At 39.8% G+C, this 26,396-nt stretch overlaps 1 protein-coding gene across 6 annotated transcripts in view; it reads left to right on the plus strand.

The window, feature by feature from the left end:
* Positions 1–6: 6 nt before the first annotated feature.
* Positions 7–26,396, plus strand: part of Pfkfb1 (6-phosphofructo-2-kinase/fructose-2,6-biphosphatase 1) — an 83,335-nt gene continuing 56,945 nt past the window's right edge. The window contains exons 1-3 of one of the 6 annotated variants that reach the window (XM_040743995.1): positions 7–187; positions 759–858; positions 1,754–1,885. In XM_040743995.1, coding sequence (XP_040599929.1) covers positions 1,795–1,885 — 91 coding nt within the window. In that variant the 5' untranslated portion in view covers positions 7–187; positions 759–858; positions 1,754–1,794. Of the gene's footprint in view, positions 188–758; positions 859–1,556; positions 1,886–5,505; positions 6,401–26,396 lie in introns of those variants that run through there. The other 5 variants (XM_040743992.1, XM_040743994.1, XM_040743993.1 and 2 more) reach the window with 5 other exon arrangements.

The raw sequence follows: 26,396 nt of genomic DNA on the forward strand, positions 1-26,396 counted from the left end.
GCGGGGCTTCGAGTTCAGTTCTCACAGGCGGGAGACGGAACTGAGGTGGAAGCCCTAGGAAAACCGAGCTTGGTCGTCCAAGCTTGTAACCCCAATGCTCAGGAAACTCAGGCAGAGGCAGTCATGAGTTCATGGCCAGCCTGGGCAACGTAACAAGACCCAGTCCAAAACCTGGGAAGAGTGACTGGTGAGAAGCGCGTCCCTGGTTGGGCTCCTTTTCTTCTGGCCTCACGCTGGCCTGGACGCCCGAGTCTGACTGCTTTTCTCGACACAAAAGTCCCCTTGTCGCATCAGGTTACTTACAGATGGGATCTGGCACTTTGCCAAGGGCGGGCCTCTGGGGAAACAAACTCAGCTGAAGTCCTGCCCCCCACCGAGACACAACTCCAGTTTAAGTGAGCGGCCCCTGGCGGTGGCTGAGGGGCCTCTGCCCCTGGAGTCTTGTGGGCAGGGGCAAAGGGAACTTTCTCAGTTGAAAGACTGGGCAGTTAAAAACCTAGCTACTAGGGTAAGGCTTAGGAGGCTGGCCTCTGTTTTTATTGAGTCTGGAGGCAGGAGACTACCTCAAAGCTTCCCTGTATAGCCATATTTGTCTTGGCTCTCGTGGCATGTAAAGGATGAGACAGAGCTCATACTTGGATTTGGCTCCATTTCTCAGATGAGCAAAATTAAGGCCTGGAAAATTTAAGCTTCAGAATAATATTGTCTCCCAATGCAGCGAAGGTTTTCCCGTCTACATTGTGTCCTTTCATTCTTAGGATAAACCAGGAAAAGGCGCGGAAGCTAAGTAGAAGTTGAGTTAATTCGTCTCAGTCTCACAGAAGTGGTAGAACCAAGATTTAAACCCTTCTTAATCAGGTAAACAATTGGGTTTCTTTATTAATTGATATTTTATGTCCACACAACTCTGCATTTAAATATTTTCCTGTGGGCATCACTACACTCTGGTCCATTCTGTCACAGCATTTGCTACAATGTACAACTCCCTGATTTCTCTTGTCCCTAGACTGCCAAAAGGCTGAATGCAGTGGCCATCTTTGACACAACATGTACGTTAAGGGAATAAGTATTTCACAGATGGCTGGCTATAAACAGGGCAGTTGCAATGGGTTCTTGACTCATTTTTAGAGCACAGAAACAGAATTAACAGGCATAGCTCAATTTCCAGGGAAAAGTATAACTTTCCACTTAGATATTTTACTGAAAGTTGCTGCAGAGTTATTCACACTGGAACACACCTCAGATTTCACAGCCTTAGAGCCATCATCTTCTGTGGCTTCAGAAGAACCACAGTGGGCTGCTTACCTACCCCCAGAGGACTTAAAGGTTACTAGTTATTGCTGTCAGAAAAAAGCTCTGCAATTAAGAAAAGTCTGTGTCTTGAGCTTTTCCGTGCTTTGGGAGTTGCTGGCTAAGTAGCAAATCCCAAGAGTGGGTTAACTAGGACAAGGGAAATGAACATTTTTCCTCATGTTGCCAGATTGCTTTCAAGCAAGGGATTTTGCCCATACTGCACTGAAGTCAGATATGAAGTTCAGCCCCAAGGAAATCCAGTTCTTCCTCACCTCAATAGCTGGTTTTAATTTCCCCATTCTCCAGCGACTTGTTAATATTAGTACTGACCTTTGGGGCAAGGGGAACACATGGTTGGACTGAAGAGAAAAGACTCTGGGTGGCTCAGGAACTTCTTTGGCAGCTACAGCAGCTAATATTTCAACACTGCACACACCCCTTAACAAGGGCTCTTCCTCAGCCTTCCCAGGAACCAACGGATATCTCCGGGTTTCCTATTTGATGCCACTCACTGGACCTGCTTTGGGGGTCTGTAAATGCAGGAGAGCCATTGGATTATTAGAGATGGAAGAAAAAGCATCTAAGAGAACAGGTAGGTGAGAAAAAAGGAAAAGTAGACAGGTGTTTCACAGATCAAAATCCGTGCTTCAGGCTCTTGGGAAGTTTTTCTTTGCATAGGAGTTTTATTGAGCTATATTAAAGGAAATGGGAGAGTTGGGAAAAGATGATGTCTATCTGTCAGTATTTTAAAATGCCGTTGTACTTGACTTTGTAGGACACTGGCCTATAGGGCAATCCCCTGCTATCTTTGAAATTCCAATTTTCATTTTATTTCCTTTAATTTTGGAAATAGGGCCTGACTATGATTCCCATAGTGACCTGAAACTTTCTATGTATCCCAGACTGGCTGTGATTGTGTGGTCCACCCAGCCTAGCTTCCAGTATGTAGTATAATTTTAGATGAACAATAGAGACTGTATCTCTGACTTCTCTTCTAGTATAGGAAGTAGAGTTGATTTATTATGAAACTTTGACAAGTTCTTTAGTTTCTCGGGCTGTCAATGGACACCTTAGTAAAATACAAATTAAAACCCCTAGCCTGCTTCTCTCAGAGGTCTGGCCTGATGATAAAGAAAGGGTGGGGTAAGGGAGGCAGAACCCAGAACTCTTTGGAGACACTTCAGGACTTTCATGCTGTGGCTGAGATTAGTGCTCTTCCCTTTTATGTGGCATCCACAGGTAGTACCACCCATAACCCTCTACGTGCGCTCCTTCCTGACTGACTATGGTCAATGAAGGGCTGCTCTTATGACTAGAATGCAGTGAGCTTTGCAGACCAGCTGTGAGTCTGAAAATAGAGGAGCAATGGGCCACAGAAGTACTGATATGTACTCATCCATGAATGTAGCCCATAAGCATGTGATCAACCATCTGTCAGCCTTCTAGCTGTAACAAATGCATTCACAACCACACATTTCAAGGCTTACCAATATGGAGACCCCATTTATGATTTTATTGCCCATATATACTTTTTTGATGCTTTAAATGAGATTCCTTCCCACACTCTGTACTTGGAGGTGGTAGAGCAGGCTCTACGGGTCTTCAAAAGTCACACTTCATGGTTTTCTTCCCTAGAGATAGTCCCGCTTTAAAATTTGTGGTTCAACCTTTAGCCTTGAGTGTGAATCTGATGCTGAGTGAACCCTGTGTCTATAACTAAAGCATTAAACCTTTTAGAGGGAAATTCATAGTTTATTCTATTCCATCCCAATGTTTTAAAACTTTCTTAGATGCCACTTTTTACCTCAGACAAACCAGCTACCCCATCCATTTCCCTGAAAGCTGTTATAATACCTACCATGGTGAACTGGGATTTCTTGTCGCCATGTTTATCTCATCTGCAGCAGAGAGATGTAGAGTGTGAACATGGACACTGAACAAGTGTCCTCTATACCAGAGCCTGAGATGAACAGTCAGTAGATCTCAGGGATCCAGGCTCCATCTTTAAGGAACCCACAGTCTAGTTAGGTAAAGAAAACTGTTGCTACATAGAGACGCATGGGCAATATGAGAACCAAAGATGAAGCCTCTCTCAAGGCTGACTTTCAGAGAAGGTAAACACTAAATCAGGTCTTGATGAGGAAGACAGAGACCAGTGAGAATAGAACATGCTACAGGATGAGCAAAAGCCTAAAGACAAGAAAATGCTGTGTTTTGGGGCCCTGTGTGAATCAGCCAGTAAAGGTTAAGCATGGGAGTCTGAGGGATAGCACACTGAATGGGTAGGTTGGGACTTGATTTAGAAGAGGTTTGAATGGTAGTCTGAGGCATTTCTAGATGTATTTTTTTATTTCTGGGCTCAGAATTGGTAACAGTGGTGAAGAGTTTCATAGGCAGGTTTAAATTAGGTTATCAAACCTGGATCCTGAGCTTTACCCTTTGAGACCTTGTCAGAGGCCTTCTGGTTGCCTAGCTCATATTTCTTGATACTAAAATTATCTTCTTGATTCTTGGCAGTGTCATAAGGACAAATTTGTAAACATAAAAGATATGTTCATGTGATTGGCTAGATTACCTTGGACAAGCCATCCCCTCCTCAGACCTATTTTCCTGTGTTCTTACTGTGGATGTTTGAAAGGAATATGTAAGATAACTGAAATGTTGCTTTGTGGGCATTGGAAACCACACAGCATCGTGATAAGAACTTTAAAACAAACTTCCACTAGCTGTGTGACTTGCTAGGGTTAAGAGACTTGTGTCTTGCAATGTCTATTTCTGAGACTCTAGGGGTTCTCTGCTAATCTAAAAGACATAGGTATTTTTTACCTTTAAATTGACACATGATTGTACATACTTGTATGGTATTGATTAATTCATATATGTGTCACCTCCAATATTTCTCATTTCTCCTCTCTACCAGCTACTTTGAAGTATATAAATATCTGTTGTCAACCATTGTTACCCTGCTGTGCTCTAGAACATCACAAGTTACTCCTATTTACCCAAATCCTGGACCTGTTGTTTTCTCTTCACCTCTCCTTTCCCCATTAGTCTATATTCTGCTTCTTACCAACATCTTTTAGGTTCTCCAAATAAGTGAGAACGTGTAGCATTTGACTTACTATGCCAGACTTAGTTAACAGAAACCAAAAATGATTACCTCTCTAATTGATTCTCAGGAACTCTTTACAGTGTAAATGTTAATCCTGCTTCATAATATTGTGATAGAGCTTACAAATTCCTTGAAAAAAAAAGGACAACTCATTTACTTCACAAAAGAAGCAGCAATACTGAGTAATATATATTCAGCATTGCTCAGGTTTCTTTATATATGTCAATACATTGGATCTTCACTAACACTGAAGCAATATGAACTGCTTTCCTTCCTTGTATACTAAATGAAAACGCAAAATAAAACAGAAAACAACTGAGTCACTGAAAAGTTAGTCTTCTGCCCAGTTTCTCAGATCCAACAATGAGCAAAAGTGAGATTTCGCCCATACCATGTGGCTCCAGATTCCATTGTTCTTAACTGTTTTGATCCACTGCCTCACTAGGTGCCTTGACATAAGTAGGCTTTGGTATTGAAAGTCTTATGTGATGTGTATAAAGAAACTGGAGTAACTCTAACCTTTGTATAGACTCAGGTTCTGAGAAGATATTTTAGGAAGCGTCTTAAAAGGCAGAGTGGAGCTGGGAGCGTTTGAGGGCAGGGCCTAGAGATTTCTTTTCCTGAGAGATTGCCCTTGCATAGTCCAGCTCAGTAGAAGAAAGTTGAGATTCCTAATAGCCAATCACTGGAGGTTTGTTGGGGGTGGGAAGGTTACAGAGAATGAAGTAAAAGGGCACTTGGACATCTTCCAGGCAAGCTGTGCAGTTGCACAAATTCTACAGATAAAAGTCTCAAAATAGCCAGGGGAATGGCAAGAAGAGCAGGAGCCAGTGAAGGGGAGACATCTGGCTGAGGTGGCTGGGCCTTGTGTTATTTAGATAGAGGCCCTTGTCTCTTGTCCATCATATTCTTCTCAGTCTAGTTTCCACTCTCCTAAGCCCCCATCCCAACACCTCAGCATGAAGAGCTTTAGCTGGGGTTTGGATTAGATTGTGATGTCTTTATTGCTGGGTCATCTCACAGGGTTGGCAGCCATGTGAACTGCACTTACTTATGGCTCTCTGCCCAGCAATGGCTGCACTCACTCCTATTTCCAAGGTGTCAGATTTACTGTGATTTATTTAACCTTGGCTGGAGAGAGTATAAAGATGATCAGATAGTGCCAATCTCTTTGGAGTGCCCCGGACAGCTCGTTTTAAGAGGGAGAGGTCTTGTGGAGAGGCAGGAAGCAGACTCCAAGAAGGACAGTTTTGCAATGCCTTGTTGAGTAGGGTGAGCAGTGAGGTAGTGAAAGTCTACTTCCAGTTTGGGCCTTAAATTGCTAACTCAAAACATTGCATTTTGAATTAGGGACATTATGTTTGTGTTTCTGTTTGGGGGGCCCTTGTAACTCTGGTGTGACTCTCTTTCTGAGTTGGAGCTTATTAATTCTAACTAGGCCTGCTTTTTTATTTCAAAGCTGAAGCCTATCTCCATCACCTTTGCCATGCCACACCACACAGGATGTAAGCACATGATCTTTGGTCTTTTATTTGCATACTCTATTAGCCCTGTCTTCATTGGCGGGAAGTAACTGGTCAGACCTGGGCTGTCTTGCTGGCTGCCTTCCTTGCTGGGCTCCAATTTATCTTCTATGTACATAGCCCTTAGAGTTCAGAGGCCTCTACTGACTTTCTGCCTAGCCTCTGGCTTTCAGCACCCGCATCCCCACTTGTAAATACAGGAGCAGGAAGAAAAGAGGGAGCTGGAGATATTTTGGGCTCAGAAACCCAGTGTATCCCAGTGTCAGCCCTGCCCACCTGCTGCTGTGGCCACGACAACAGAAAGAACAGCTAGGAACATAGGAAGTGAGGCCCAATACCTTGTGGGCAGTGCTGTCATTAGCTGCAGCGCCTAAGATGTCTCAAGAGATGGGAGAGCTCACTCAAACCAGGTTACAGAAGATCTGGATTCCACACAGCAGCAGTAGCAGCAGGCTGCAACGGCGAAGGGGCTGTAAGTGGGGTTTACAATTGTGGGTGGTGGTGGTAGGTGGGTCTAGGGAAACAAACGGTGCTCCCATCTACTCCTGCCCTCACATAGAAGTTGGAATAAATGAACAGTTGAATAAGATAGCTAGAGCATAACAGGAGGCTAATATGAGAAAGGGTAAGGAAGTAAGAGAGAAAGGCAGATACAAAAGACAAGAATGAGCATTAGATAAACAGCACTCAAACTACACAGACTCCTAAGGGCTTTCGCCCATGAATCAGGAGCTTGTTTGGAATGCTTCTTGTCTAGAATGTGAGGGTTCTAGTAGAGTACTGTTCAGAATATTTTGTTCTTGCTTCTTTTATGAAGGATCTGGAAATGGATTTTGTTTAATTTATGCCAGGGTGAAATAAGGTGATGGTTTCTGGCATTGTCTCTCAAAGGATAGGTGCTGAGTCCACAGCACTACTCTGTCACTGATCTGCATTGCCCTTCCTCGTTCCCTTTAAAAATAAGTCTGTACTTGCCTGGGCTGGAAAAGACTGAGTACTGGGCTCCTGTGTTGCCTTCTTGGCCTTGACATTTATAGACTCTTGCATTTTGAGGGGCTGAGGGAAAAGACAGTATCACAAAGTCTAGTCTGCTGGTGTATTTTTCACTTTGGAATTTTAAGGAGCAGGGGCTAAAGGAAAGTTAACAAAGCTTGGAAATAGGCTTTGAAACCAAAGTATACCATAGATATTCTCATAGATAACCAAGATTAATCGTGCATCCAGCCCAGATTGAGAGAACAGAAGCTGGCTAGAGATAAGACATCTGTAGACTGCAGAACTGGGACAGCTCAAGCAACCTCTGAGGAAGCTACTAGACTCTTTTTTTTGAGACAGGGTTTCTCTGTGGCTTTGGATCCTGTCCTGGAACTAGCTCTTGTAGACCAGGCTTGGCCTCGAACTCACAGAGATCCTCCTACCTCTGCCTCCCGAGTGCTGGGATTAAAGGTGTGCGCCACCAACGACCGGCTTAATTTATACTTTTGTTTTTTTGCTACTAGACTCAATGTTAGAGGAGCGTAGGCCTAAGGCATACTGGGGGGTCAATACTTCATCTCGTCACTTCCAGGAGGATATGCAATAGTAGATTAGTGCATAGAATGTAGGATGTAGAAGAAGCAGAGTAGAGGATAAATTCCAGTGTTGTGTTGTCCATTGTTCTCTCCAACAGCAATCCATTAGTCATCTGGAGATATAGGAGTCTGTATAAGATAGAACCTCATTCCATCCTTACCCGTCCAGCCACTCTTGATTCTGTTGGGTTTAGCTGACAAGCAATGAAGCCATTCTGCATGCATAGGTCTTCTAGAGTGAAAACCCTTATATTCCTGAGAAATCTGACTAAAACTCAGAAGGTAGATTCAGGAGGATTTCTGTAAGTTTGAGAGCTAGTCTATAAGTTCTCAACCAGCCAGAGTTATATCTCAAAAACAGTACAAGTACAAACCCCACACAAAACAGAAAAATGTGTGTTTATTTTAATTGAGTTCCAAATCCCTTAATTGTTCATAAGGGTAATAGCAGATACAAGGCTGTGTAACTTTGAGTCTTACCTCCTGTCTTTGTAAACGTAGATAAGCCTCTTTCTTTTTATATTCCCTCACCTGTATACTGATGTTGCTAACAGTGCTGTTGCAAGGATTAGGTAGCCGAAGTGGGCAACATGCTTAGAAGGATGCCCAGCACACAGTAACAGTAACAGTAAGAGTAAATGTTATTAAACAAAACGTGGTTGCCTGTTCTTATTTACCATCATACCCAGTGTTAAGTCCTGGCTTGGCCCAGGACAGATGCTCTGTAAATGATCATTTGACTTTTTACTTTTACTTTTACCATCGCTCTGTTTTCACAAGACACTCTTTAGTGATTAACTGAATTTTGTGGCCAGGGCCTTCAGCAAGGTCTGCCTTTCCTTCAAGGCTAGGTAGGTAGGCTATTGACCCTAGAAAGGTCTGACTGACCCTTTGTTTATGCCATCCTCTCTGGAAGATAGGATCAATAATTTTGTTCTGACTGTGAAATATATAAAGTGATTGAATAGTTGTACTTTCTTATCCAACATTATATGTATATGAGGCATGCATATTATTATTTTGTGCATTCGTGGCTTGCTTATTTTTCCTTGCCATGTAATATAACATTTTGTAACTGTCTTGTAGTTTATCTTAACTACTGATGCACACTAGGTAATTTTGAAATTTTAGCCTTAAACAATAGTGCCGTGGACATTTATCTTGGTAGAGTAAATTCTTCAACCTTGCCCTTCTTATGGAATATCTTGGCTGTTCTTGGCCAACTGCTCTTCCCCATAAATTTTGGAATCTTCTTTTCAATTTACACACACAGAGAGGCCATAATTTAAGGATTTGGTTGAAAGTACAAGCTATAAACCAATATGGGAAGAGTAACCATCTTGTAATATTTAATTGTCCTCGAACATAAAATATGTCTTGACAAATTTTGAGGTTTTTTCATGTTATTTGGAGTGACATTTTATAATTTATTCTCGAGGGGCTTACACATCATTTTAAGGAGTTTTTCTTGTTCATTTTATTGCTACTATAAACAGTACTTTTGTAGAAAATTCTGTTTTGTAGTAGTTTGATGATATATATAATTAGTTTTATATGGTGAATTTATCATTGGCAAACTTACTAAGGTTTCTTATTAGTTTTGATAATTTCTGTGCAAATTACAGCTTTTAGTTTTCTCAGCAATCCTTATCCATATGATTCTTCAATATCTTTTTTCTGATATTAATACATTGCTAAGACCCCCATTCCCAAAATACTCACACACACACACACACACACACACACACATACACACACACACACACACTATAGTACAAACCTTAAAAAGTGTGTTACTAATGTGCATTCATGGATTGATCCTGATTTTAAAGGGACTGGTTTTGAAAGTTTGACCATTAAGTAATTATAGTTTTTTGGGCAGAAATCCCTTAAGAAGGGGGGGAAGTTGGGAAATTCCTTTTTATTCCTAACCTGACATGGTTCTTAAAAAGTGAGAGGGTGTTGAAATTTATGAAATGTATTTTCTGGGTTTATTGAAATATAGCATGATTAATTGTAACTTTTTTGTTCTACATAGTTTTTCTTACTATGAGATGATCTTGCAGTACTGGGTCATAAAAGTATTTTTAAATTTAGTTCACTAAAATTTTGTTCAGTATTTTAGTATTTTCTTCAGGAGAGATTCTATTCTCATGTTGTCGTTTTCTGGTTTTGGTGTCAAGGTTATACTAACATCATGCAATGAGGTGAGAACTATTTTCTTTCATTCCATCTCTGACAGAGTTTGTCCCAGAACTATCTGATCCTCAAATATTTGGCAGAACTTCCAGATCAAACAGTCTAGTCCTAGTGTGTCTTTTAAACCTTTTAACTGCTACAGTTTCTTTGAAATTTATGGAGTTTGTTTTGTTTGTTGCTTGTGCTTGTGTTAGACTTGCTAAGTTATGATTTTCTGGGAATTTTCTATTTCACAAGTTTTCAAGTTTATTTGAAGTTTGTATGTGCATCTTTTAAAAAACTTCTGTTTTCTTGTTTTATGTTCTTTTTTATAAGGTTCATTATTATTTCTTTATTGAAAAAAATTTTTTCACACAATATATTCTCGAGCAACATTGTTTACTTGTACCTTTGTTTTTTTCCCTTGACAATTCTTGTAAGCAGTTTATCAGTTCTATTGTTCTTTTAAAAAATCAGCTTTGTATTTTGTTTTTGTAAACTTAATTTTTTTGTTTGTTCCTATTGTATATTTTTTGCTTAATTAGCTTTCTAGTAGCTATTCATATTTTTGAACTAACAGGTGTTCATCTCATTTATTTTCAGGCATTTTTCTTTTTAAGTCTATAGTTGGCCTACTAAATAGGGCTTGTGTTCTGTGTATGCATAAATATTTGTATGCCATTTAATAACCAAATACTGTCATAGTTTTGCTTAGTCTATCACTAACCCAGTTACCCACATTGCCTTAGTCTCTATTCCAGAACTGCCAGGATCTTACTGATTGTCATGTAGTAGCTAAGGGGTTAATTCTTGGAACAGCAGGACATCTCTTGTACTTAGTGCCAGCCCTTGAGCCAGCTTCTGTTTAGATGGGTCATTACCATTGCCATATCCACTCAAATTCCATTCCTGCCAGAAAACAAACTCTGTGATCTCAGGTCCTTGATATATGCTTTATGGAGCATTTGGTGGCTGTTCTCTGAGCACTTGAAAAGATTGTATATTTTACCTTTGTGTTGTGCTTATCTTAATTAAGTCGTGCTTGTTAATATGGCTGAAGTGTTCCAATACTCTACTGGAGTTTGTACTGCCTGTTATTGTGGAAATTTGTTCAAGTCTCCTAGCAATTTGCCAATTTTGCCAGCTTGTTACAAATAAATTTAGATACTTAGAAATAAATGTAGACTGCTGATTCATTTCAAACCTGGGACAAATGGCTGAGGTGCCTATTTAACATATCAAAGCTGGACCTGACAGCCAGGTTCTACCAGCCTCCCTCATTCCCAACTTGTTACAGGGTATGGTGGGCATACCCTACCCTCTGCCCTGAACTCTCAGGTACAGGGGCTGAGCTGCCCTTCCCCCAGAGGCTTTTCCCTAAGTAATACAGACATTTTGGTTACCCACCCATATGTGCCTTTGGTCTCCTGTCTGCTGCACCCAGTTCCCCTCTCTCCCTTCTCCCTTCCTCTCCCCCTCTCCTCACATGGTCCAGCTGAAGTCTGGTCATGCCCACTCTGGACTCTCCCAGATGCCTCTGACTCTGAGTAAACAGTCTGCCAAACTGTGTTTAAAAGTGATTTCATCATATTTCATTTCCCAAAGAAATATATGATGGTTTCAGTTTTTCTGTATTCTCATAAACATCTGCATTTTTATTTTAAATTATTGTATAAATTCTGGAAGATATGATGTGGCCTCTCTTTGTGATTTGCATTTATATAATGACTAGTGACTTTTATTATTTTTTTCATCTGCTCATTGGTCACTTGTCTGTCTTCTTGGGGAAAAGTCTGTTCAGAGTTTTTGTCCATTTTAATTTAATTAGATTATTTGTTCTTGAATTATTATAAGAGTTCCTTTTGTTAGAATTAAAAAATTATTATGTGCTTGTGCGTGTACATACATTTGCATAGAAGAAAGAAGACAATTTGTGGGAGTCTGTTCTCTCCTTCCACCATGTGGGCCCCAGGGATAAAACTCAGGTCTTTAGGCTTAAGGACAAGTACCTTTACTAGCCAAGCCATCTTTATGTTTTCACTTTTGAGACAGGACTCACAATGTATCCCAAACTGAACTGAAACTCATAGAAATCCCCCTGCCTCAGCCTCCCAAGCACCGAGATTTATAAGAGTGCTTTAAGTACTAAATGATAGTGTCCTACCAAAAATACAATTCACAGGGAGAGCTCTTGGACCGGGGAGGCCAGCATGGGACTGATCTGGACCCCCCCCCCCCCCGAATGTGAGTGTTAGTGAGAAGGCCTGGGCAACCTATGGGGCCCTGAGCAGTGGATCAGTGTCTGTCCCTGGAATACAAACAGTCATCGTGTGCCCATAGCACAAAGAGGGATGCTCTCTCAGCCTGGACTCTTAGGGGAATGCCTGGACCCTACCCTGAGTGAAATGACAGACTCTAGATATCCCCTATGTGGAAGGAATTGGCAATAGGGTGGGAGGCTGGGGGGGGGGGAGTGCAGGAGGAGGGGAGGGAGAGGGACCTGGGATTGACATGTAAAACAAGCTACTTAAAATTTAAAAAAAGAAAATAAAAAAACAGAAATACAATTTACTAAATTTACTTTCACTCTGTAGATTTCTGCTTTTTCGTTTTCCTCTTCCTTCCCTTCCCTCCGCCATCCTTCCCTTCCTTACCTGTGTTCTTTCCTCCCTTCTTTTCTTCCCTCCCTTCCCTCTTTTCATTTCTTCCTTCCTCTCCCTTCTTTTCTTCTTCTCCTTCTCCCTTCTTCCTTTTCCTCCTCCTCCTTCTTCTTTGGCAAGTATTATGGGAGACTGGCTTTGATCTAACCAAGCTTGACCTTGAACTTCTCATCTTCCTGCCTCTACCTCCTAATTTATGCTGAAATGACAGATATGGGCCACCATACCCAATTTATGTGTTGCTAGGGATAGAATATTAGAGCTTTTGTCATATTAGGGAAATACTTTAACAACTAAGCTACCTCTATACCTGTGAGTTTTCTTTTCACTTCTTTTGAAATAAGATCTGTCTGAGTAGTCAAGTCTGTCCTTGAACTCAGGATCCTTCTGCCTGTGCTTCTCTAGTGCTAGCATTAAAGATATGAATCTCCATGCCTGGCTTCTTCACTTTTTTTTGTCTTTTTGTCTCCCTCCTTCCGACCCTTTCACCCTTCCTCCCTCCCTCTCTAGTGAGATAGATCTTAAGTATTATTTCTAAGAAACCAATTCAATGCTACAAATATTTATGCCTAGGTTTTGCTTTACAAGTTTTGTAGATTTGGTTCCTATATTTAGGTCTTTAGTCCATTTTGAAATAATTTTAATTTATTTTTATTTTTTAAATTTCATTTTACATTCCATTCACAGTTCTCCATCCCACCCCTCCTTCTACCACATTGCCTCCTCCCCAGCCTCCCCCATCCACTCCTCCCAAAGGATAAGATCTCCCATGAGAAATCAATAAGCACATTAAGTTCATGCAGGACCCTCTCCCATGCATTAAGGCTGAGCATGACATTCCACCATACGGAACGGGCTCCAACAAGCTAGCTCATACACCGGAGTAGATTCTGGTCCTACTGCCAGGGGTCCCTCAGATAGACCAAGCTACACAACTGTTTTCCATGTGCAGAGGGCCTGCTTCTGTCCCATGGAGGCTCCACAGCTGTTGCTCTAGAGTTCGTGAGTTATCACGAGCTTGGTTCAGCTGTCTCTGTAGATTTGCCCTTCATGATTTTGACCTTATTCACCCATATATTCCCTCCTCTCTCTCTTTGACTGGATTCCCAGAGTTCTGCATGGTACTTGGTTGTGGATCTCTGCATCTGATTCTATCAGTTACTGGATGAAGGCTCTATGATGATGATGGTTGGGGTTTTCAATCTGATTACAGGGGAAGGTCAGTTCAGGCGCCCTCTCCACTATTGCTAGGAGTCTTCTGGAGTCATCCTTGTAGATTCCTTGGAGTTTCCCTAGCACCAGGTTTCTCTCTAACCCCATAATGGCTCCCTCTATCAAGATCTCTTTCATTGTTCTCTCACTCCATCCCTCTCCCAACTCGACCATCCTTTTCCCTCATGTTCTCATCCCCCATCCCCTCCCCTTTACTGCCCCCATCACCCCCAGTTTACCTAGGAGAACTCATCTAATTCCCCTTCCCAGGGCAATTCTTTTTGTTACCTAGCTTCTCTGGAGCTGTGGATTGTAGTCTGTTTATCCTTTGCTTTACATATAGTATCCACTTATGAGTTAGTACATAGCATGTTTGTCTTTCTGAGTCTGGGTTAGCACACTCAGGATGTTTTTTTCTAGTTCCATCCATTTGCCTGCAAATTTCATGACGTCATTTTTTTAAAGCTGAGTAATACTCCATTGTGTAAATGTACCACATTTTCTTTATCCACTCTTCAGTTGAGGGACAACTAGGTTGTTTCCAGGTTCTGGCTATTACAAATAATGCTGCTATGAACACTACTGAGCAAGTGTCCTTATGGTATGATTCAGCATCCTTCGGGTATATGCCTAAGAGTGATATCACTGGGTCTTGAGGTGTATTAGTTCCCAATTTTCTTAGAACATGTCATATTGATTTCCAAAGTGGCTGTACAAGATTACACGCCCACCAGCAGTGGAAGAATGTTCCCCTTTTTCTACATCGTCTCTAACATAAGCTGTCATCACTGTTTTTGATCTTAGCCATTCTGACAGGTGTAAGGTGGAATCTCAGTGTCATTTTGATTTGCATTTCCCTGATGACTAAGGATGTTGAGCAATTCCTTAAATATCTTTCAGCCTTTTGAGATTCTTCTGTTGAGAATTCTCTATTTAGATCTGTACCCCATTTTTAAATTGGATTATTTTGTATTTTGATGTTTAGTCTCTTGCATTCTTTATGTATTTTGGAGATCAGTCCTCTGTCATATGCGGGTTTCGTGAAGATTTCTTGTCATTCTGTAAGCTGTCGGTTTGTCCTACTTACATTTCGAAATAATTTTGTCATATGGGATGAAACAGTAACATAACTTTATTTTGTTTTTACATGTAAATACCTGGTTATCCCAACTTCATTTATTGAAACGGCTTCTTTCCACACTGAATTATTTTGACACCATTAATGAAATTCAGTTGACCATAAATTAAAAGAATTATTCTGGGCTTTTAATTATGCTGAGCCCCCATTAGTTACATGGTCTCCATTACTGTACTTTTAATACATAGTAAATTTTGCATATAATGAATTTTGCAACATGAGTGCTTCAATTTTCTTCTTCAAAATTATTTCGTCTACTTTACATCTTTTGAATTTTCATATATATATTTTGGGGGATGTATTGGTCTGTTTCTACAAAGGTGCTGCCTTAAATCTGTAGATCAGCTTGGGAGTATTGCCATCTTAACAATATTAATTGTCTTGGCTTTGTGAGCTGTTTCATTTACTTGGGTTTTTTAACTACTTTGTAATTTTCAAAGTATGCTTTTGTATTTGTAGATTTAATTTAACGGTAAACTAAATGGATTTGCTTTTCTTAATTCCAATTTCTTTTCTCATTGCTACATTTAAAGTATGTCTTTTATTTTTTAGTTTATAATGACATCATTTCCTCCTTCTCTTTCCTCCCTTCAAACCCTCCCATATACCCCTACTTGCTCCTTTTTTTCATTAATTGTTGCTGCATGCATATGTCTTTGTATATACATATATATTCCTAAATACATTAATACACCCTGCTCAGTCAATACACTGTTAACTTCTATGTGTGCTTTCGGGCTGACCTTTTGGTGTGCCCGTTGGTGTGCTCTTCCCTGGGGAAGACTGTTTTTACCACTCTCAGCTTTCTGTAGTTGCCTGTAGTCTTTTGCGTGGGGTTGAGGCCTTGTGGGCTTTCCCTCATCCAGGTTAGCATATCCACTGTTGACCATGTTCATCTCATGTTTAGGCTGTTGTGTTGGTAAGCCTTTGTGGTATAACTTACGTCATCCCTAAGAGACATGATCTCACAAAACAGTTTATTCCTCTGATTTTTACAATCTTCCCCCACCCCTCTTTCTCAATGATCCCTGAGCCTTAAATGTGGGATTTGTATTGTAAGTGTATGTTGAGACTGGGCTACACAGCTCTACATTTTGTTTGGTTGTGGTTTTCTGTAATGGTTTCTGTCTATTGTAAAGATAAGTTCCTTGATGAGGGATGAGAACTACACTTATCTGTAGGTATAAGAATAAATATTTAGAATGTACTTAAGGATTATTCTGGTTTAATAAAGTGACACTTTACTAAACCTCCTCCAAGATCCATGGCTTCACTAGCTCTGAGTAGTTCACTAGGTTTCCAGTAATAGATATGATTTCCCTCTTGTTGTTTGGGTCTTAAGTCTAATTAAAGAGCTATTGGTTACCACCAAGGCATGAGTGTACCCTTAGGGTTATTGTGCCATGCTGATTGTTGCTGTGGCTCATAGGTATTATACCTGGGTAGAATCGTTGCTTGCATCCTTCCTTCTGATACCACAAAAACTAGTCCTCAGGGAAGAAGCATTTGGGTCAGTTCCAGCTCAGTTCCATGCCTTCATCTTCAGCAGTAGTAACTGACTTTCCACTTTTGGGAGCAACCAAGGGCAACAATAATACCCTATAATGTTTTGGGAGCCCCTTGTTCAATTCTGATTAATAACTTAAGAGTTTCTTATGCATGATGTTGGGGCTTTGGGTCGTGGAGTGAGCATTGTCAGTCAAAATGGGACAATTTCATTTTAACTATGTATGTTTACACACACACACACACGTATATATGTATATATATATGTATAGTATTTTTAGGTAGTTAATAGTATGATTCCTTATGACTCTTCAGACATCCTTACTGTGAGTTTATGTTCTTCCCACATTCTTCTGTATTTATCTCTTTCCTACTCCCTACTGAACCCCCATTTTTGTCATCTTTTTCCCAATCAGATCACTTGTACCCTGCTATTCGCCTCTCTCTTGCTTTCCATCCCCAGCAATGGTCCATTTTTATGTTTCTGATTTCTGCATTTACTTCAAGTTATGTGACTATATATGAAGATTTGGAATTAGGGGCCATGGATAAGATCATGTGATATTTGTATTTCTGGGTCTAGGTTGCCTCACACAACCAGATGGTCTTTTCTAGTTGAATCCTTTTACCTACATTTTTTTACCTCATTTCTACTTTATAGAAGTATAACTTATTTTTTTATATTTTTTATTTTTAAATTTAAATTTCAATTAGAAACAAGGTTGCTTCACATGTCAATTTCAGGTCCCTCTCAGTTTCCCTCCCCTCCTCCCATGCCCTCCCACCAATTCCCCCAATATCCCCTCATTTCCCCAGGGAGGGTGAGGTCCTCCGTGGGGGTGTCTGTCATTTCATTCAGAGCAGGGCCTAGACCCTCCCCCCAAGAGTTCAGGGTGAGAGTGCATCTCACATTGTTGGATGGGAGCCCAAAGTCCATTTGTATACCCAGGATAAATACTGATCTACTACCTAAGGCTCAATAGATTGCCTAGGCCTCCTCACTGACAGCCACAACTTATTTTCATCTATTGATCTTGTTTCCTATGACATGGCTGAAGTAATTATGTTCTATAGTATTCCTTTATCTTTTCTGTATATAAGGTTATGCCATCTGCAACAGAGATAGTTTTATTTCTCCCTTTCAATCTGGATTACTAACATTATTTTTTCTTGGGTAATTATTTTGTCTAGAACCTCTAGTTGGATGTTAAGGTACAGGGACACAGACAAAATGTGTGCCCACAGACACAGAGACTGGGGTAATGCAAGCTTAAGTCCAGCAATGCCAGCAGCCACCACATTTTAGAAGAGGAATAAAGAATGTATCCTCTTCTTATGTCTAGCCATCAGAATTGTGAGAAAATAAAATGTGTTACTTTTTAGAAGAGAGGAAAAAGATGAGCTTAAAACAACCACCTTGCTTTTGTCCTAATCTCAGGTAGCTAAACATTCAGTCATTCACCATTAAGTATGATATTACCTGTGAATTTTTCATAGAAGCCTATAGTGATTACCTTGATTGGCAACTGGATTGTATTGAGAAACACCTAGGAGATTAATAAAGCATACCTTTGTGTCTGTGTATGAGATCACATGCAGGGAGGATTAATCAGTTAGAGTCCTTCTCTGGATGTGGGTTGCTCCATCCCATGGGCTAAGAATCCAGGTAGAATAAAAGAGGCAGAAGAGAAGCTTCCTAGTTCAGGCCTTCTCTCTTTGCTTCATATTACCATAGTGTGAGCTGCTCTGCTCTTTGTGATGGACTGAAACCCTGATCCAAAGTCAGTCTCTCCTCCCTTAAGTTCTTTTCCTCAGGAATTTGGCACAGGAACAGACAATCTGACAAACACAATATCTTTTATGAAACTGATGCTCTTTCCTTCTATTCTTTTTTTATGTGAGGTGATTGTGTGGCTTTTAATTGTTAATTTTTATTCAGTATTACATTAACCAATTTTCAGAAATTATACTAACTTTGCATTACTGTAGTAAATCAAATTTTGTCATAGTATGTAGTATTTTAACACTTCTATGGATCCAGTTTACTGCTATTTTGTTGCAATCACATATTGGTCTGTAATTTTCTTCTTATAGCTTTGTCTGGCTTTGGTATTTCAGAAATATTTTCATTTCTTTATTCCATCCTATTGGCCACACAGTTTCAATGTATTTGTTTTGGAAATAACATATTCAACGTGTAGCAGTTGCCCTAGGATTTACAGTATACATTTAAATATTTAAGTTTATTTTCAAATAACTTAAATTTATCTTCAAATAGCCCTTCATGTATAGCATATATACCTTTTGCCCCAGGATTCCTAATTCCTGTGACTTTTCCCTTGGAATTTTGCCATTAATCATTTCATTTTATCCATATGCTATAATCACCTCTGACTTCTATATGCACAAGCACGGGCATACTCATCCACACACATATGCATGCACATACACACATACACAAAAAGATCTCTGTTCAAAGGGGTCAGTCTTTAGGAAATGCAAATCATAACAATAGTGATACATTACTATATGTCTATTAGAGTAGCCCCAATTTTAAAACATATAATTCTATTTTGTCTTTAAAACTGAAAATCAGGGGTTGGGGATTTAGTGCAAGGCCCTGGGTTTGGTCTTTAGCTCCAAAAAAAAGACAGAAACTGTGAAAATCAAAGTAGTTTAGGTTTATTAAGTTCTTTTCCAAGTCTTTTCCTTTTTATAAATAAAGATCCAGATTTCTGAGCTCTGTCTAAAGAGTTAAAGAATCTTCAATGTTGTCGAAAGCACCTTCAGCGTTGATTATAGGACAGACATGTTAGCACTGAATTGATATTTAAGAACATATTGGTGAACATGGAATTCTAAGTTGACAGTTTATTTTTTTTAATTCCATTTCACTGGCTTCTGTCGTCCACTAAGTCTCTAAAGTCTCCATCATTTTTCTTTTATAGATTAACTGCTCTTCATGACCTACTTCATGCTTATATCTTCTTGCTGTTTGTAAAATTAGTTATAATTATAGTTGCCACAGATTGGAAAATTGTTTTGGGACTTATTTTGGGTTTCCCTTTTGGTCATATTTCAGAGGGTTTCTTCTCTCTCTTGTAGCTTTCCCAGTTGTAATCACTATTACAAGTACTGGATGTATATTGGCTTATTACTAGTGTATGGTGCAAAAGACTGTTCTCTTGTCCTTTAAGTTAAAATTAAATAATTTGTTAGCACAGTGTGCCTGTTTCTTGCAGCTGTGGTAACCATGAGTATTCCTCTCCCATCTCTGGCCAAAGCATTCCCAGTCTGTTTATTTAAACTCTTTCGCACTGGCTATAGAGTTTGATTTTTCCTTAGGTGAGACATGAAAGCTAGAATGGGATTGTTATGGGACGAATTTTCCTTCCTCTAGCTGTTCAAAATACCAACATTGCAAAGTCCTTCCTTTTAGATCTCAGGACTCTGTTAAAGAAAAGAGCTAGAGAGGGACTCACAGTGGCTGGCTGTGCTTGTGTTCTTCCATCCAGTACAGCATGGGGAGCTTCCCTTTTAACTGCTCTGTGGAAAATGTGAGGTTCCTGTCAAAATATTGCTACAAGTGTGGAGACTCGAAAGAGTACCAAAGGTTCCTGTAGGGCCTTCTCATTCTTGTGTTAAAGTTTATCAAAATCATTATTGAAATATCCTACTAGATTTTGCCATCTAGGGCTTTAATTTGTTGTCCCTATCTTAAGTTCCCAATGTGACAACTGGCTTTTAGTAAAAGGAACCAAGTGGAGAGGAAAAGAGAACCAGCAAGATGGAGACAAGGGTCACAATCTAGAAAACACAAGAGTTCATTTGAGAACTACCTTACAAACTACCTCATTTGTTCTGTTTGACATAGGAATCTCCCAGTAGACCTTGCCTTCCAGCAGCAATTTATAAATTAGAATACAGTTCAGTTAGTACTTTATTTAACATGCATTTGACATAGGATCCAGCATTTTTACTCCTAGGTATAAGAATTCACTTCAGTTTTCATAAATAAAATTGAAAGAATGTTTATATAAAATATATATGAGAATATAGAACTTTATTAAAAATTCATGAAAAACTAGAATTAACCAAGATGCCTTCAATTTTTGATGGGTTAACAAACTAGAATGCTACTCAGGGATGAAGAGAACTGTTTATTCATACAACAATTAGAATATATCTTAAATGCATTACAAGCTGTGAATTGTGCTAAGAGCAAAAAAAAAAAAAAAGCCAGAACCAAAAGCTGACATAGGATATAATTCAATCTATTTGAAATTCAGGGAAAACCAAAGTTATAGGAATAGGATATAGATCATAGTTATCTGGACTTGAGGGAGGGATGTCATTGAGTCTTATTGTAATCAGCTATGTAAGAAAATTTATAGGGATGGAATTATTCTGCATGGTACTACAGATAGTTGATTTTATATACTTGTCAAAACTCAGAGGGCTGAATTTATGTTTTGGTTTTTTAAACAAATCAGGTAAAGTATTTGGGTAATCTAGAATTGAGTGCAGTTTTTGACAAATGAATCTTAACTGTATTACAAGTATATAAGACAACCTTACCAAATCGGATGAATGGAGGGAGAAATAAATTACTATTGTTAATGGTTTGATTGATGCCGTAAGACTAATAACAGATAGTATTAGTGCATGGATGCTTTTCTAGTTGGTGAATTTGTTTCTCACAGGCTTTTGTATAGTGGTTCTCTTAAGAGTTGTTTAAAGAGTCCAAATCTTATTAAACTCTTTTAGTGAATGTTTTTTTTTTGTTTTGTTTGCTTTCTGTATATAATGTTTCCAACATCAGACAAGTTTTTTTCCTTTTTGCATATTTTTATTTTTAAAAACACTCTTATTTATGTATCCATCCCCCCATTCCCTCACTCTCCCATCTTCCCATGCTTCCCACGGACCCCCCAACCTATACACCACCCACTCCCCAGGGATAGTGAGACCCTTCACGGGGGATCCTCAAAGTCCATCACATCATTTGGGGGAGGACCCAGGCCCTCCTTTCCATATCTGGGCTGCAATAGTATCCCTCCATAGGGAAAGGGCTTCCAAACTCCATTTGTGACTTAGAAATAAACCCTGACTCCACTGTTAGAGATTCCGTAGACTGCCTTGGCCTCCTAGCTGGTACCTACATGCAGAGGGCTTGGTTTGGTCCAATGCTGGTTCCCCCGCTTTACAACTGAGGACTGCATGCTCTCATTAGGTCAGGTCAACTGTTTCTGCGGCCATCTCCAGTTCTGTCTGGGTTCATTTGGTCATCTCTCCTCCCCTCTGCAACTGAATTCTGGGAGTATGGCTCAGTGTTTAGTTGTGGGTGACTGTTTCTGCTTCGATCAGGTACTGGGTCAATGCTCTAGGGATGGCAACCAAGGTAGTTATCAGTCACATTATAGGGGAAGGGCATCAAAGGCAGCCTCTCCACCACTGCCTAGATTCTTAGTTGGGGTTATCCCTTCAGAGCTTTTGCAGAAATACTATTTAGACCTGTCTTCTGTGTACGCCACCTAGTGGTCTGTCTGGGTCTTGGATAGGAGTTTTAAAAGGTAGTTAAGCTTCAGAACTTAATGTGCTAATCAGGACCAAAACACTAACAAGTCATAAGTAAACTCTCTACTTTTGTTTCTTTTCAGTGCTTCCCAGTTTCTTAGGCTACCATTTTCTGCCCTCTATTCAAAAACTACTCACAGTAATGGTTGTAGAAAGAGAGGAAAGAGGGAAAAGTCCTATCAAATCTGCTTGTGTCTTGTTGACAGTGTCTCAAACTCCAGAAAGGTTCTCATCCTACAGGTTTTGATTCCTGTAAGCTCCCATTCTGGGCCACTGCTACTTCTGAGACACCTTTGTTGTTACTTCCTTCACTAGAACCAAAGATGAAGAGTACATAAAAACCCAAGGGAGGCTGGGATGTAGCTCAGTGATGGAACATTTGCTTAAAGTTCAATCTCTAGTTACTATCCCCCTCCACCAAGAAAAAATATCAAAGGATTTCTCCCATTGTCTCTGAACTTTATTTCTCACTTCTATATTTTATATTATGTATTTGTTTGTACAAAGTTATGGGATTCTTAATGACCTTTCACTAATGTATGTCATCTTATTTTAATTTCTCAAGCGAAACCACAAGCTTTATTCTGTGACTTACTCTGTCCATTAAACGATGCCCATTTCTATGTTTCATGTAGTGAATTCAGGCTCAGGATACTGAAAGCTATAACATAGTGTTAATTCTGTAACTTTCTAGGTGTTCATGTTTGGTTTTTTTTTCATTTACTTATTTATTTGGTGCTGAGATGCATACCGTGGTCTGTATGGAGAAGTAAGACAACATTTAGTGAAAGTGAGTTCTTTCCATCCACCATGTGGCTTCTGGGGTTTAAATTCAGGCAGGTCAGGATTGAATTGCCAAGTGTCTCTTTACTCTACCCTCTCATTAGCCCCTGTTTGAGACAGGGTTTCAATGTGTAGCTCAGGCTAGTCTCAAAATCATGATCGTCCTTCCTTAGTTATCAAGTGCTGGTATTATAGGCATGTGCCATTAGACATGTTTAATTATTCTTTCAAACTCTGGTTTTCTTTCCTGACTCACTTTCCTATGTCTGTGTTTACATTTCAATATTCATGCAGAGGTTCACGCATTCTCTTAGGGTTTTATATTTCAGTTAGTGATAGATAGAAGATTCCAGATAAGACCAGGCTGTATGTGTTTTGTATAAAGCATATAGTTGGATATTATTTCTTTATCTGTATTGGAATCTCTTATCTTTTATTGATGTGCTTAGGCAATTTATATTGAAAGTCATTGTTGATATACTTGAATTAAAACTCACCATCTTGATAGACATTGGGATGCCTACCTGCAAAACCAGCACTCAGGAGTCTAAAACAAGAGTATCATGAGTTTCAGGTCAGCCTGGGGTACCTAGCAAAACTCTGTTTCAAAATGTACATACTTTTCTCTGCAAAATTCACCCATCTTGTGAAGCATTTTCTGTTTATTATATTTGTTCATGCTATTTCCTGTTCATAGTATATATTCACTTTTCTTTATTATGTCTTCAAATATTTCTTCTGCCCATTTTTCTTCCATATTAAATATCCATATGTTGTATTTCCTATTCACATTTATTTGTTTTTATTTTTCTGTTTTCCTGCCTTTTCTTACTATATATAACCAATTCAATTTTGTAAATATACTTGGCATGGTGATGCATGCCTTTAACATCAGCTCTTGTGAGGCAATAGCAGTGAATCTCTGTGAGTTTGATAGCAGCCTGGTGTATATACTAAGTTCCAGGACAGCCAGGGATACACACAGAAACATTGACAATAATAATAATAATAAATAGCAAATAATAATGATAACAACTTTAAATTAAAATTTCCCTATTTATGGGGTACCAGAAATTAACCATCACAGAAGAACAAGGTCCACATTATTTCATTTAGAATCTTATGCAAAATGACTTCTATAGAAGTTGACGCTAGAATGATATTGTTTTCAGTGACTGAAGAAAGAAAGTGAGAGAGTGATACTTTAAGGTTGCTTTATGGGTATTAAATTATGTTTAGTTATGAATAAGTTCTAGTGTACTGTTATACTAGGGGAACTATATATCATAGTTACTATATGTTTTTATTTTAACATTTATTTATGCAATTCTGAGGCTCAAACGTGGGCTTGGGAGGTATTAGGCAAGTGCTTTACTAGTAAATTATACCCCTAGCCTATATTACATTTTTAAAAGCTAGAATAAAGGAATTTTAAAAATTAGTCTATTTTAAATGTTCTAAATTTATTTCTCCTTATGCTTTTGACTGTTTTCTTAAATGAATATAATGCATGTGTACCACCTGTGTGCATGCATTTCCTGCAGAGGCCAGAGGGTGCTGGATCCCCTGGAACTACAGTTCCAAATGGTTGGGAACTACCATGCAGATGCTGCCACCTAAACCTTGGTCTCTATAAGAACATCAAGTACTCTTAACTATCAAACCGTTAATTGGTCCAGCCCCCAATTTTGAACTTTTATTCCTTTTTAACTTTTAAAATTATTATGATTAGTGTTTTTTGGATTTTGAGACACAGTTTTTCTGTGTAGCCTTAGCTTCCTGGATCTAGCTCTGTAGACCAAACTGGCCTCGAACTCATAGAGGTCCACCTGCCCCTGCCTCCCAAGTGCTGGGATTAAAGGTGTGTGCCACCACTGCCTGGCTTTAACTTTATTTTTATACAATATATGCTGATCACATCCTTTACCCTCCTCAACTTCCCCAGATACTTCCCACCTCTGTGACCCCCCCCCCCACCAACTTCATGTTCTGCCTCAAAAAAGAAAAAAGCTGGGGAAACAACAAAAAGCAAAAATCTAAACTGGCAAATAACAAAGAAAACAAATAAGACAAAAAAATAACAAAACACACACACACACACACATACACCAACCACAGAATCCATTTTGTGTTGGCCCACTTACTCCTGGGCATAGGACCTGTCCTGGAGTGTGCTTGATAATACCCAATAACACTTCATTGAAAAAAATCTGATTTTCCCTTTCCAACAGGTATCAACTGCAAATAGCTTCTTGGTTAGGGGTGGGGATTTGTCTTCTCTGTTTCATTGCTGGGAGTTGCTCTAGTTTGAACCTGTGTGAATCTTGTGTGTTTCTGTCACAGTCTCTGTAAGTTCCTGTGTGCATTCATTCTGTTGGGTCTAAAAACACTGGGTTTTTTTGTTTTGTTTGTTTGTTGTTGTTGTTGTTTTGAGTAACCCACAACCTGTGACTCTTAGAATCTTTCTGCTTCTCTGTTCTTCCCCTGACCCAGTCTTCCTGCTCCCCCATGTCCTCCTCTCTCCCTCTCTTCTCTCCCTGTCTTTCTCCCAGCTCCATCTCCCCTCCCCCCATCTTCCCAATCCACTCAGGAGATCCTGTCCCATTCCCCTGAGACATACCATAATAGAGAGAGTCATTATAGGTTTGAGGAGAGATCTAGAAATAGTGAGATTTCCAGAGATCCACAAGGATGACACCAACTGGCAATCTAAGCAATAGAGGAAAGGCTACCTTACATGGCCTTCCCAGATAATGAGATTGACAACTACCTTGTATGCCACCCTAGCATCTTCATGCAGTGGCTGATTGGAGCAGATGCAGACACCCATAGCTAAACACTGAACTGAATTCCTGGAACCCAGTTGCAGAGAAGGAGGAGTGATGAGCAAAGGGGTCTAGTGAAAAACCACAGAAACAGCTGACCTGTACAAGGGGGAGCTCATGGGCCCTAAAATGGTATCTGAGAGGCTAGCATAGAACAGATCCAGACCCCCTAAATTTGGGTGTCAGTGAGGAGGCCTAGGTAATCTATGGGGCCTTTGGTAGTAGATCAGTATTTATCCCTGGCACACGAATGGACTTTGGGAGCCCATTCCACATGGAGGGATGCTCTCTCACCCTGGACACATGGAGGAGGGCCTAGGCCCTGCCCGGGATGATATGAGAGACTTTGGAGATCCCCCATGGAGGGCATCACCCTCCCTGGTGGGGTGGGGGGCTGGGGGTGTCGGGGCAGGGAGGAGGGGAGGAAGAGGGAGCTGGGATTGACATGTGAAGCAAGCTTGTTTCTAATTTAAATTAAAAAATTCTTTCAAAAAATCTTTCTGTTTCCTCTTCATCACAGATCCCTGAGTCTTGAGGGAAGAGATTTAATGAACTGAGAGCTCTAAAGTCTCTCATCCCCACACATGGTCCAGTTGTGCATCTCTTTGTTAATTACCATGTACTGCAAGAAGAAGCTTCTCTGATCAGGGCTGAGTGATGATCTACTCTATGGGTGTAGCAATATGTTATTAGAATTTATTTTGTGTCTATACTTCTTTAGCAAAAAATAATATTCGGTTTTCAACTAGACCTATGACCTATCTAGTCTCAGGTTCTTGGACACTTTAGAAATGTCACATAGTCTATCTAATGGAGTGAGCCTTATACCTAATCACAAAGGGCTCTGTTATTCCCATAACATTTGTGCACCGATTAGACTGGTATATCTTGCAGGCAGGTCTCTGTTACAGGTCACAGATTTGTAGCTGGGTGATAATTGATTATTTCTTTTCTCCTCTGATCCTGTTCAAAGTACCTTCTGGTACCATGAAAGTTAGTAGTCAGTGAAGCTTGTAGT

Source organism: Mesocricetus auratus, unplaced genomic scaffold, assembly GCF_017639785.1.
Source record: "Mesocricetus auratus isolate SY011 unplaced genomic scaffold, BCM_Maur_2.0 Super-Scaffold_100003, whole genome shotgun sequence".
In the NCBI taxonomy this organism is placed as follows: Eukaryota; Metazoa; Chordata; class Mammalia; order Rodentia; family Cricetidae; genus Mesocricetus; species Mesocricetus auratus.